The following is a 12,042-nucleotide window of genomic DNA, read 5'->3' as shown; positions in this document are numbered from 1 at the left end:
TGTATCTTGTCCTGCTGGGGCCATAGAGTGGGTGCAGCAGCAGATGCCTCAACAGTGACCATTTGTAGAGCATCTACAGTGTGTCGAGGGGGTAAAAGAGCCTCAGAGAGGCTAAGGAACTTTGAAAAGGGCACGCAGCTCTTAAGAAGCAGAGTCTTGCCTTGCTGGAGACGCAAGGCAGCTTCTTTCCCCTCCCAGTCTCCTGGGGCTATCACCTGCAGAAATAGACTTCTAGACATCTTTATTCCCAGGCTCCAGGGCCCCAGGTTGAGCAGGGAGGTGGATTTTGGCTTGGCCTGCCCTGGCCTTTTCAAGATGTTGGGATTTGAGTTCCCATGAGCCGTCCTTCCTCTGGCAGTCTGTACAGCTTGGGAAATTGAGAGCTGAGACCTCTGCACCCCCCCTCTTTGGAGCCAGGAAAGGGGTCTGGCTCCCAGCTCAGCCTGGGGATGAGGGCTGGGATGGGGCTCCCCGAGCAGCCCAGGGATAGCTGTGCGACCGCCGCCTCTGAGCCTCTGGATTCCGAGGACCGGCTTGCAGGCCTGCTGCAGAAGCTGGGATGTAATTCGTCACTTGTTGGAGGACTAGGCTGACAGGGGCCAGACAGGGCTGGGTGTTGGACAAGGGGGGAGATGAAGTCTTGATGTAATTTGCAGGCATCTGAGGAGTCGGGGAGGCAGATTGAAATGTCAGCTCTGCTCATGAGGGCTGTCTTCCCACACCCCATCCAGTGACAGGAGGGGCCCTGGGAGCCAGGCAGCGGGAGCCAGAAGCACAGAGAGCTTGGAGGACAATTCCCATAGGACCCTGGCCTTTCCAGGAGCACTCTCCTGCCTCTGGAAGACCAGGGAGACGTTCAAGGAGAAAACATAGTCATTTTGCTGGGGGCGGGGGTTCTTCCTGGATGAAAGGTAGGGAGGGCTCAGGTTGCCTTCTGCACCCCCAAGGTCACGTGTCTAGTCAGTCGTGTCCGATGGACATAAGCAGACTGCAGTGGTGTGACCCTCCTAGGCAAGTAAGATGATGCTACCGTTTTGTTAGTGGACACCAGGGTGAGCCTGTGTGTCGTCCCCCAGATTCTGGCCACTCCCACATCTAACAGAAGCCCCAGCTTGTAGCTACCAGGAAGCAAGGCCAAAGCCTGATGGACCACTGTGCAGCTGAGCTTAGGGACGAATGTCCTGAAGCAGAGGGACTCAGTGGCAGGGACTGATCTAACTTAACCTTTTGAGGCCCAGAGAAGGCCAGGGGCTTAGCCAGTCACTAAGAGCTGGGCTACGGAAGGCAGAACCAGACTCCAATCCCTTGAGATCTGGTACATCTCTATAATACCTTTTTTGTGTGTGTCGGGGAGGTGGGGTAGGGTCTGCTTTAGGGATGGGATGAAGGACCTAAATGCACGGAGCCAGACTTTCCAGGTACTCTCATTGCCCTCAGATGGGCCTTCCCAGAGTCAGGAAGTAAGGAATTGCCCAGAACCGCCACCCCAACCCATCACACATTACTGATGCTCTCATCAGGGCCGGTCCTGACCTGGCTCAGCAGGGTAGGGTGTTCTGTCCATCAAACTGACAGCTGGCCTGAGGAAGCTGTGTGCCAATGGGGCCGTCTGGGCATGAGGGCAGGGACGGTGGGCAGCTGTGCCCGGGCTCCAGATGGCACAGAGAGCAGCCAAGCCAAGATGGAGGCTGGCAGCGGGAAGGCTCTTAGAATGCCAAATATCGTGAGAGGCAGGCACCAAGTCTCAAATGGCCTATAGTACTCATGGGTGACTGGCTACCCAGGGAGGGCACAGGACCCATGTGGGTCGTAGGGTCCATGTCCTCTGACCTGAGGGGTTTCTTTGGATCTTTCAGGAAAGAGTCCAGCCCAGTGCCCAATGCTCAGCTGCAGCAAGTCAGACTCCTTGGACTATGGGGGAACCTGGCCTGGCCTCCTCCTGGCTCAGACCCCCAGAGGGCATGGAGAGGTACAGCATCATGGAGAAAGGGCAGGCATGGAGTGGAACAGATTATGGAGGCTTGTGGTGGCCCAAATGGGAGAACTCAGCTTTCAGAGAGTCTGGTATTCCCAGGCTGCACCTTAAACAACAAAAGGCAGACCAGAGTTGGATTAAGTGCTGCTTCAGCCTGGAACCTGGCTAACCTGCCCAGGAGTGTGATTTGTGGGCACTTAGTGCCATCCTTTCCCTGGCTTCTCACATCTCCCTTGCCCATCTCCAACTCCCACACGCCCTGGTGATCCTGGTGAACTAGAGGTCCACACTGGGGTTCCCCATAGTTGAGTCCCCATCCCTGGCCCTCATCTGCTGCCTACACAGTGACAATGCTTTCTCGAAACACCTGGAAAGCCTCCCGGGGCCAAGCCTGGCACATCTGCTTCTTCCCAACACAGGCAGTGGCTGCTGCCTGTCACCCTACAGGCTTCTAGAAAGCCCTTCCAGGTTGAGGGAGGAACCCAGAGCCTGGAGTTCCCAAGCTCTTCTGTGTCCCAGTCCCACCTGCACTGAGCATCCTATGGTGACCCTCCTTGAACGGGACCTCTGTGCCCTCAATGCTCAGCACAGAGACCGGGAATATGGTGCTCAAATTCTGATTGTGAAACAAACCTGTTAACCAAAGGCCATTAGTTAATCGTTAACTGAATGATCAAGGGCAAATCCCTTTCCTTGCCTAGGCCTCAGTTTCCCCAGCTATGTAGTGGGTATATTGGTCTATGGTATCGGTAACTCTACAGGTCCCAAGTGGCCTGTGTGGTGTGGCCAAGAGGACCAGGTCTAGGGGAGGCAGCCAGGAATAGTTCCGACCTTACATCCTGCTATTCCATCTTTTTCTCTTTCCCTAAAGTAGGTGGTGACCTGGCTGTGGTCACGCTGTTTCCCCTCCCCCCCCACCTCCCACCCCAACCTCAGATTCTGTCTCAGGCTACAGAGTCCTCAAGGACTCTGCTTCTACAGGGATGAGATGGAGGGTGAGCTAGCACATGCCATGTTTCCTGATGACCGTCCAGGGCTGTGGCTTTCGTCTCAAGGTTGCCTGGTAACCGCTTTTGCATTCTGATGAAAAAGTGTGGCAGTGCCAGACCCAGGGCTGCCTGAGGGGTGGGCATCCAGGGTGGGGCTTGGACTTGGACTAGGGCCAGATTAGGGCCAGGCAGAGCCATCAATACATCTTGCCCCATTATCTTGTTCCCCCGCCCTAGGTGTGTGTGGGGGGTCCAAGAGCTGAACCCAGCCTGGCCTGAGATTTCAGGTGGGTATCAGAGTTGAGGGACAGGTAGGGCCAGTCCAGGTTTGCAGTGGGGTATCCAGTCTGGTACTTGCCCCCTCCCATCTCCTTCCTCACACCTGCAGCTGGCACCTTCCACCCTGTGAGCCACAGCCGGTGCCACCTCTCATTTGGTGATGATTTTACATTAATTACCTTAATTAAGCGGTGCTGAGTGCTAATGGCTTGAGAGGGGGGTGGCTGTTTCTAATTGCCCTTCCAGTCAGCCCACAATGAGGGGCCTGGAGCTCGCTAGAGCAGGAATAAACAGTTGAAGAAAGAAGAGGGGAGGCCAGTACAGGTAGGAGAGCCCCTGCCTCCCCTTCCTGGCTGGGAGACCTGAACTTGACTACCCCAGAGAGGAGAGCTGGAGGTGCTGCCTGGAGACGTGTGCCCGCTGGCTGCCTGCCCAGATCCAGGGCCCCTGTGAGCTGGGCCAGGTGGGAAGCAGGCCCGGAGTGGGTGAGCGGGGAGCAGGGTGGCTGGCGCAATCCAGAGTTCTGAGCTCCCTTCCTGTGGCTTCCTGGCTTCCGGCCTGCTTCCCTTCCACAGTCTTTAAGACGCCAGTCAAATGTCCACGTTTTTTTCCTCTCCACCCATGGTGATCCCTTGTACTACAAGATGCCCCTCTAGCAGCTTACAGTCTAGTCGGGGAGGTGGACAGCTGCAAAGAGGACCACGGAAGGAGAGTGGCGAGGGCTAAGATGATAGCCCCAGACCCTGGGGATAAGGCCCAGAGAACCTGATACCAGTGCTGCGTCCTGCATTTATCCTGGCAAAGGGACTGGCCTGTGTGACTGGGGCTTGTGGGAGAAGACGCGGTAGTCTGTTCAATCAGCTGCAAGCTGTTCAAACCAAAGAAGGAGCGGGCTGTGAGGTAAGAAGTAGCAGAGGTGGGGCCAGGGCTGCCCAGATTCAAGGCCCTCCGGGGCAAGGTGGGAGACAAAAGTGCTAGACTCTCACCTGGGAAAAGTGACTGCTGCGTGGGTAAGGGAGGCTGACAGGGAACGTGTAAGGCGGCCACCAAATCACCAGGAAGGATGACTGGAGGGCCATGCAGTGTCTGGGGTGATGGGGGAAGAGAAGCAGGGGAGGATGAGAGTTTTTCAAGGCAGTCGTGGTGACAGAGTATGGGGGTGAGTTTGGTTAGACTAAGAAAAAAAGACCAGGGGGACCCCATGTTGCTCAGGAGACAAAATCCACATTGTACCGTGGTGGCCTATTCCAGGTTTCTGGCCTGGATGTAATGGGCTAAAAAGCAGGTTTGGGACAACAAAAGGAATATCTAGCTTTGTGGAGGCCGAAAAGTCTGTAGAACATCGGTGAGGATGTTCAGGCTCGGCTCTGGGGCTTCAAGGACCTTCTGAATCCAAAGGAAAGGATGAGCTGCTCAGGAGACTAGGGACAGATTTGACCATGGTGCAACCATGGCAGCCTCCCCCACATCTGCCTCCCAGGACACATTCATGGAAGGAATGAAGAGAGAAACAGGTGCATGGATGAGGCGCCACAGCTTCTTCACAGGTGGTCCTGTGCTGTCTCAATTCCTGTGTGGTTTCAGACGCAGAATTCACATTCACCCGGTCCCCCGTCCACCCAAGGCTGAGCTCCTCTTCAGGCTCTGCTAAGGCATTCATGGAGCCCGAGGAAGAGGCGAAGCACACTCGCTTTTGCTTGGAGCCCTCCCAGGCATGGCTACTGGTGCACAAGACAGAATCCAGCCACGTCTATTCCTCAAGCCCTAGGCATCCCCCACTCAACTGGTACCCCTAAGCATTTCTACCGCTCCCCATAGAAGGCCCCTTTCTGGGGGAGGGTGGCTTTGCTCTCGATGGGTCCAGATCACTCACCTTGATCTCTACTCCATAGCCAGGATAGACAGAGATGTAGTAGAAACAGTCCAGGCCAACATCAGAGGGTGAGCTGGGGGCTGTGGGGGAGTCCAGAGAGCCCTCTGGGCCTGAGAAATTCCAGCTACAAGGGCCTGGGAAACAGGAGGAAACAGGAGGCTAAGACCAGCTCAGGTGGGATAGAGTCTTAGCTATAGCTGAAGTGTGTGTGTGTGTGTGTTGAAGCCCACCTCTAGGAATGTCTATTCCCTTGTTGAAAGAATGGAAGGAACCACCTTATATTGAGTGATTACTATGCAATGCTATTTCATTTCTCACAATGGTCCCGTGAGGTAGGCTTTCATTTACTTATTACTATTATTACTATTACTATTATTATTATTATTTTTTTTTTTGTGTGTGTGTGTGTGTATGAGTGTTTCACCTGCATGGATGTGTGTGTACCACATGTGTGCCTGGTGCCCACTGAGGCCTGAAGAGGCCATCAGATTCCCTGGAACTAGACTTACAGATGGTTCTTAGTGTCCATGTGGGTGCTGGGAACCCAGGTTCTCTGCAAGAGCAGCAAGTGCTCTTAACTGCTAAGCCATCTTTCCAACCCCAGGGTAGGCTTTCTAACCATCACTTTACATTTGAGACTCAGAGAGGCTGAGTAAAACCTCTAGAGCCATGTTAGATTTGGAGAATCAGAACTTGAACCTGGGATTATATGGTTCCAATCCATAGGCTTTATATAAGATGACCCTTGGTGCAGAGGGTAGGGTAGGTTGGTGCAGTGTCAGAAACAAAGGCATTAGGGATCATGGTGTGCCCCCCGCCCTCACTTTCAGCCCTGCCAGCCAGCAGGTAAGCTGACCTGGTGGCTGGACTGTGGTGATGGTAGTAGTAATGATGGTGGTGGTGGTCTCTTCGTCATCCCCGGAAGCTGGGGAGGTGGCAACGGTCCCCTCGATACCAAGCCCTGTGGTCTGAGACATGACCTCTGGAACCCAAGGTCTGCCCATGTCTCCAGGACCCTCCTGGGTTGGAGTCCATGTTCGGCTGGTGGGTGTCGTACTGGGTCTGTCCTCTGAGTGCAAAGTGGGCACTGCCATACTCGGCCCTGGAGGTAGAGGAGATGTGATATGAAGCCCAGGGGGCTCTGACTCTAGGTTCCAAGGCTTCTCCCTGGAGTGGGGCTGGGTGGGTGCTGCAGCCACAGCTGGAGTCGGACTGGTAAAAACCGGGCGGCTGTCCTGGTTGGCCAGGCGGGGAAGCGGGCTTGGAGTGAAGGGTGTAGGAGAATCAGGCTGGAAGGGCAGTGCTGGCCTCAGGGCTTCCTCACTCCTTTCTAGCCCCTCTTGAAGGAATTCCTCCAGGAGTGGATGGTGGTTGAGCAGCTTGAGGGTGGGAGCTGTGGTGACAAAGTGGACGCCTCGGTCTGGCTGCTCAGGTGTTGGGGCTGCGGTCAGCTCCCCATCCATCTCCTTGATGCCTGTGGCTTGACCTTCCCCTGTGATTGGAGTCTCTGAGGAGAGTCCTGAAATAATAATAATGAACGATCAGAGGTTCTCCTGCTACGCCACAGTGAACAGCATCCCACCCAGCACAGGCAGGAGGAGATCCATCTTGCTTTTGACAGAGAGCCTTGGAGAGTGTGCTCATTGTTGAGAATCATGGAGCTATAAAATTTTAGAGCTGGAAGCGAGGTGATATCACATACTTCAAAGATGGCACATGAGCTATCCTTTCTCCTCCAGCAACCAAGACAGACATTACAAATCGATCATTGCACTATTTCCTGCTGTTTCCAGATTCAACTTCAGAATCCTTTTCAACACAGAATGCTAAGAAGCCATGACATGCCAAATATATACTTGCCATTCCTAATGTACCTCAAAGGCCTTATTTTACTAATGAGGAGATGGGTCATGAAGAGCAAGTGCTAGGGCTGGGGCTATAGCTCAGCTGGAAGGATGCTTGCCTAACAAGCATAAAGTTCTGGGTTCGATCCCAGCGCTATATAAACCAAGTATGACAGCTCACACCTGCAATCCCAGCAGGACAATCAGAAATTCAAGGTCAGCTTGAAATTACACAATGAGTTTGAGGCCAGCCTGGGATATAGGAGACTGTCTTTTTGGTTTGGTTTGTTTGGTTTCGGTTTTGGTTTTTTGGGACAGAGTTTCTCTGTGTAGCCCTGGCTGTCCTAGAACTCTGTAGACCAGGTTGGCCTTGAACTCACAGAGATCCACCTGCCTCTGCCTCTTGAGTGCTAGGGTTAAAGCACTGGCTCAGAGATGGGCAGTGGTGGCCCACACCTTTGATCCCAGCACTCAGGAGGCAGGGACAGGAAGATCTCTGTGAGATTGAGGTCAGCCTGGTCTACAGAGCAAGTTCACGGATAGCCAGGGTGGTTACACAGAAAAACCCTATCTCAGGGAAAGAAAAAAGAAAGTAAGAAAGAAAGAAGAGCAGATGTAGCGGCACCTTTGGTTGATCATGCAGGGGGCAAAGGGTTCGAGGCCAGCCTGGTCTATATAATGAGTAGGATAGCCAGGGCTACATAGAGAGACTCTTTCTCAAGAGAAAAGGAAAAAAAGAAAGAAAGAAAATAGGAAGGAAATGCCTCTCTCAGAGTCATATAACCTGCAGTGGGAAAGACAATGATTTTTACCAAGAGTGGTGTCCCTCACAATAGTGACTTTCCTGGCTGAAATTACAAGACATTCAAATTCATGTCCTGTTCCCAGTGAAACTGCTCGTCATTAGTTTCAGGAAACGTACCACATATTTGGAATTTTATTTTAGATCTTCTCAGGCTTGGCTTCTTTGTTTGGTCCCCATGAAATCTCAGTTCTCTAACTTCTTAAGAAATGATTTCACTTCTCCCCTTTCCTGATGATGACGATGTTATTATTAATTATTATTATTATTATTATTATTATTATTATTATTATTATTATTAAACAGGGTTTCTCTGTGTAGCCCTGGCTGTCCTGGAACTCACTCTGTAGACCAGGCTGGCCTCTTACTCAGAAGGATCCACTTGCCTCTGCCTCCTGAGAGCTAGGATGAAAGAAAGGTATGCACCACAATGCCTGGCATCCTTTCCTGATTTTTATGGTCCTTCTAGAGCAGTAATGTTGGTAGAATGGAGAGGCCCAAGTTCTGGAGCAGATAGGACTTCAGATCTCAGGTCCATTTCTTTGGGGCTATGTGGTCTGGGTAAGGTACCTATATCCTTTAAACCTTGGTTTACTTATCTGTGAAGTAGAGCTTCCTTTTTAGATTGGTTGAGAAAATGCTGTTTCCCACTAGATATGAATCATTGAATTCTCCCTTTCTTTTATTTCGAGACACAGTCTCACTCCATAGACTGGCCTGAAACTCATAATCCTCTAACAGCTGAGTGCTGGGATAACAGGCATGCACCCACGCATTATCATGCCCACTTCTTTCATCTTTCTTAGGATACTAGGCAACATCTTAAACAGAGGTAGAATGGGATGCCACCCCTCCATTCATGGCATATGTCCCTGATCAGTTTTGATAATTTCTTGCTAAGACCACGTGAGACTTCAGACTCCTTCTCAACAGTGATCCAGACAGCCATTAGCAACCAATCAGGCTACAGAAAATGAAACTTATTTCCTATCCCTGGTCAGCAGTATAGACTGCTCTGCTATTGATTATGTTGACTCATCACTGAAGAGATGACGCACGTTCTACTTGGGGCCCACTGGACTCTCTAGATCCTTAACTGCCAAGAAAAGGTCAGTGGATGCTGGTTCCACATTCAGTTCATACAGAATTTTGTCAGCTCTGAGAAGTCGGGGGGAGGGGACAGGGAGGGGGTGCGGGAGTGGTATTTCCAATCTCTACAGCTCTCAAAATGGCTGCTTGGAGGATCTGGAAAGGACGTATAACTGGGGTGAGATAACAGAGTTTGCAAGGAGATCGGTTCCTCTCCACGTCTGCTGGTGGGGCTGTCATTCCAAAGGCTCACACCCACCCCATGGACTGGCAGGCACAAAGAGGTGGCAGATGGGCTACATTCTGTTCAGGAGACCATTGTAGCTCTGATGTGTCAGACAAACGGGAGGAGGGAGAAAACTGGGGTGGGAAAGGCAGGTTTTAGTTTGGAGGGTTCTCCATTCTTCTGGGTCACGGGGCCCAGGCTGTCCAAAGCTTTGAGAAACCTGGACCAACTGCTACATCCTACAATGCCCACTAAAGTAGCCCATCTGTGCCCTGGCATTTGTGCCAAGCACTGATATCACAGTGTCCAAACTAGATACTCAGCCAGGCTCATATCCCCCAGAGCAGATGGTCCGACAGTGCTGGGTGTCTTTCATCTGAATCAGTGATGTGGAGGGGAGGGATTGAGGTAGTGTCTGTGACATGCCAGGACAAGGCTACTTTCTTTTTCCACTCCCCAGATGTCATTCTGTCTTTGCCAGGTAAGCAGTGACTATTCTTAGCATGACACACAGGCTGGAACCCCTGGAACTCTCTATTTGTTCCAGGTCCGTTTTCCAGGGGTGCCTATCAAGAAGCATTTTCCTATGGCTCTCGGGGTGGGCACCTGTGGGCACCTTGGAAGAGCGAGAGAGCACACAGAGAGCCTCTGCCTCGGGAAGTGACCATAGCTGGCACAGCTCTCCTGCCAGCAGTCAGGTGGGTGCTGGGCAATGGAGTGGAGCTAATGGGCACCTCCCGTCACTGTCAATTGAGCTGATTGTGTTATCTAGGGGGACCGAAGCACTTGGTTAAATGAGATCGAGATAGCATATCAAACGAGCAAATTGATTCCCAAATCGGCTGCCACTTGTTCCCTGCAGGAGCCACCCACTGTCAGCGAGGGTAAGATAATCTCTGGGAGATAAGCTATTTCTGCAGGAGGTATCTCCTAGATACCCTAGTTGACTGTTGGAGGCCTGAGGGTGGGTGACATGTCCCTGGGGTCCCAAGGGTTGTGGTGCGGAGGTCATGGGCTTCTCTTTGCCTGGCTGAATTCAATGTTCAGGGGCTGATTTAAGGGCAGGGTGTGATACAAGGAGCAGCAGAAGCAGGTGCTAAGGGTCCAGACTGCTAAACCAGTTCCCTCCGAGACCTTGTATTATTATTTACCATTACTATTGTTATTATTAAATTTTGCTACATAGTCCAAGATGGCTTTAAGCTTTCAATCCTCCTGCCTTAGTCTTCCAAGGGCTAGGGCTTTTGGTTTTTATTTTTGTTGTTCTGGGTTTTTTTTTTTTGTTTTTTGTTTTGGTTTGTTTTTTTCAAGACAGGGTCTCATGTAGCTCAGGCTGAACTTGAACTTGCTACGCAGTCAAAGGTGGCGTTTGGCTCATGGATCCTCTTGTCTCTCTACCTGTCAAGTGCCAGGATTATAGGCAAGTGCCAGCATCCCCAGCAAGCCTGCATTACGTAATTGACACAGCCACTCGGTGACAGAGGACTCTTCCTCATTTGTCACTTAGACTTGCCCAGTGCTGGAGCTGAGTCAATCTGGACTATCAGCTCACTATTGATTGTGGGGGCTCGTCTAACCACGTCACTGAAGAGATGACGCACATTCTACTTGGGGCCCACTGGACTCTCTAGATCCTTCACTGCCAAGAAAAGGTCAGCGGATGCTGGTTCCACTTTCAGTTCATACAGAATTTTGTCAGCTCCGAGGAGGCTAGGAGAATAGTCCTGATCTCTGTTTTCAAAATGGCTGTGTGAGAATCAGACAGGGGGAGCCACAGGGGTGGCCCCCAGTCATTCCAGATCATGCTGACTTGTGGCAGGGGTGAATGAAGCTACCAACAGTAAACACTCTAGCCATCTGAAGAAGCCACAGAGCAGACAGAGAGGAAGGGATCCATCCAAGTACTCTGCAGGTTGGAATTGACCCTGGCTCTTGGGAAGGTGTCTCGGCTGGAACCGAGAGAGCCCCCATTCCATTCCCAAAGCTCACCAGTGCTAGAGTACAACACACAGACCTGGTTCCCAGTGTCAGCTCTGCCGCTTAGAAGCCACTTCAAAGTCATCTTGGCCCGCAGGCAGACTTCCCTGCACCTTTAAACTCAGCACTTGAGAGGCAGAGGCAAGGCAGATCTCTCGTAGTTTGAGGCCAGCCTGGTCTACATAGAATAAGAAGAGGAGGAAGAGGAGGAAAAGGAAAGAAAGAAAGAAGAGGAAAAGTTGGTCTCTTCTGGATGCTCTAGATAGCAATGTCCTGGGGCCTGAGACAAGGAAGCAGTTCACTAGGATAGGAAGGATTTAGCTGAAGGTGAGGTCTCTCTTTGGGGAACTATCATATCTGTTGGGTGACAATGTGTATGATCGTGGGACATGCCATCCACAAAACAAGGATAGCTCGGCCTCAGCCACGAAGAGGGCGGTTACCTCAAGGCCTTGCTCATCCCTGGGGACAAAACTGGGGGTACAACCAGATAAACTTCCATGATCCACACCTGCTCAGTTCACCTGGTACCTGGACACAGGGAAGACCCCCGACCCCCGCAGGACTCCAGGGACATGGGGCTGCCCTCTATCATGGTCTGGGTCTGGGAAACACCCTCCTTCGGCTTGGGCAGTCCCCTACAGCAGGGCTGGAGGCCCTCTTGAGCATCCCAGCAACCCCCAGCCCTGGGCGCTGCAGCCTGGGCCCTCCCCCCGCATTAGCTCTTAAGCTATGCAAATAGACATCCGAGGGAGCCCTGTTTAAAGTATTTAGACGAAATGAAAAAAGGCTTTCATCGGCACTAATGAGCCATTCAGGATGCCTCCCCAGAGGATTCTCTCCCGCTCCGCCTCCCGGCCCCTGTGCCTCCCCCGACTGTGGCCCCTCTTAGGAACAGAAATCCCACCCCTTAGGCCTAGCCTAGTGGATCCCTGTCCTGTTTCCCCCTGCATTGCCCAAAGGGGTAGGGGTACAGATGAGGGCTGTG

General features: G+C 52.1%; 1 protein-coding gene across 3 annotated transcripts in view; it reads right to left on the bottom strand.

Moving 5' to 3' along the window:
• Sez6 (seizure related 6 homolog) overlaps positions 1–12,042 on the bottom strand; it is a 47,326-nt gene that overhangs the window by 18,321 nt on the left and 16,963 nt on the right. For 2 of the 3 annotated variants that reach the window (XM_015996236.2, XM_006977448.4), the window contains exons 2-3: positions 5,973–6,635; positions 5,117–5,250 (exon numbers count right to left, since the gene is read on the bottom strand). In XM_015996236.2, the coding sequence (XP_015851722.1) occupies positions 5,117–5,250; positions 5,973–6,635 (797 nt within the window). Of the gene's footprint in view, positions 1–5,116; positions 5,251–5,859; positions 5,861–5,972; positions 6,636–12,042 lie in introns of those variants that run through there. The other variant, XM_076542943.1, reaches the window with a different exon arrangement.

Source organism: Peromyscus maniculatus, chromosome 8, assembly GCF_049852395.1.
Source record: "Peromyscus maniculatus bairdii isolate BWxNUB_F1_BW_parent chromosome 8, HU_Pman_BW_mat_3.1, whole genome shotgun sequence".
In the NCBI taxonomy this organism is placed as follows: Eukaryota; Metazoa; Chordata; class Mammalia; order Rodentia; family Cricetidae; genus Peromyscus; species Peromyscus maniculatus.
Note: the sequence above shows the minus strand (reverse complement) of the source record. Positions and strands in the feature narration are given on the sequence as shown.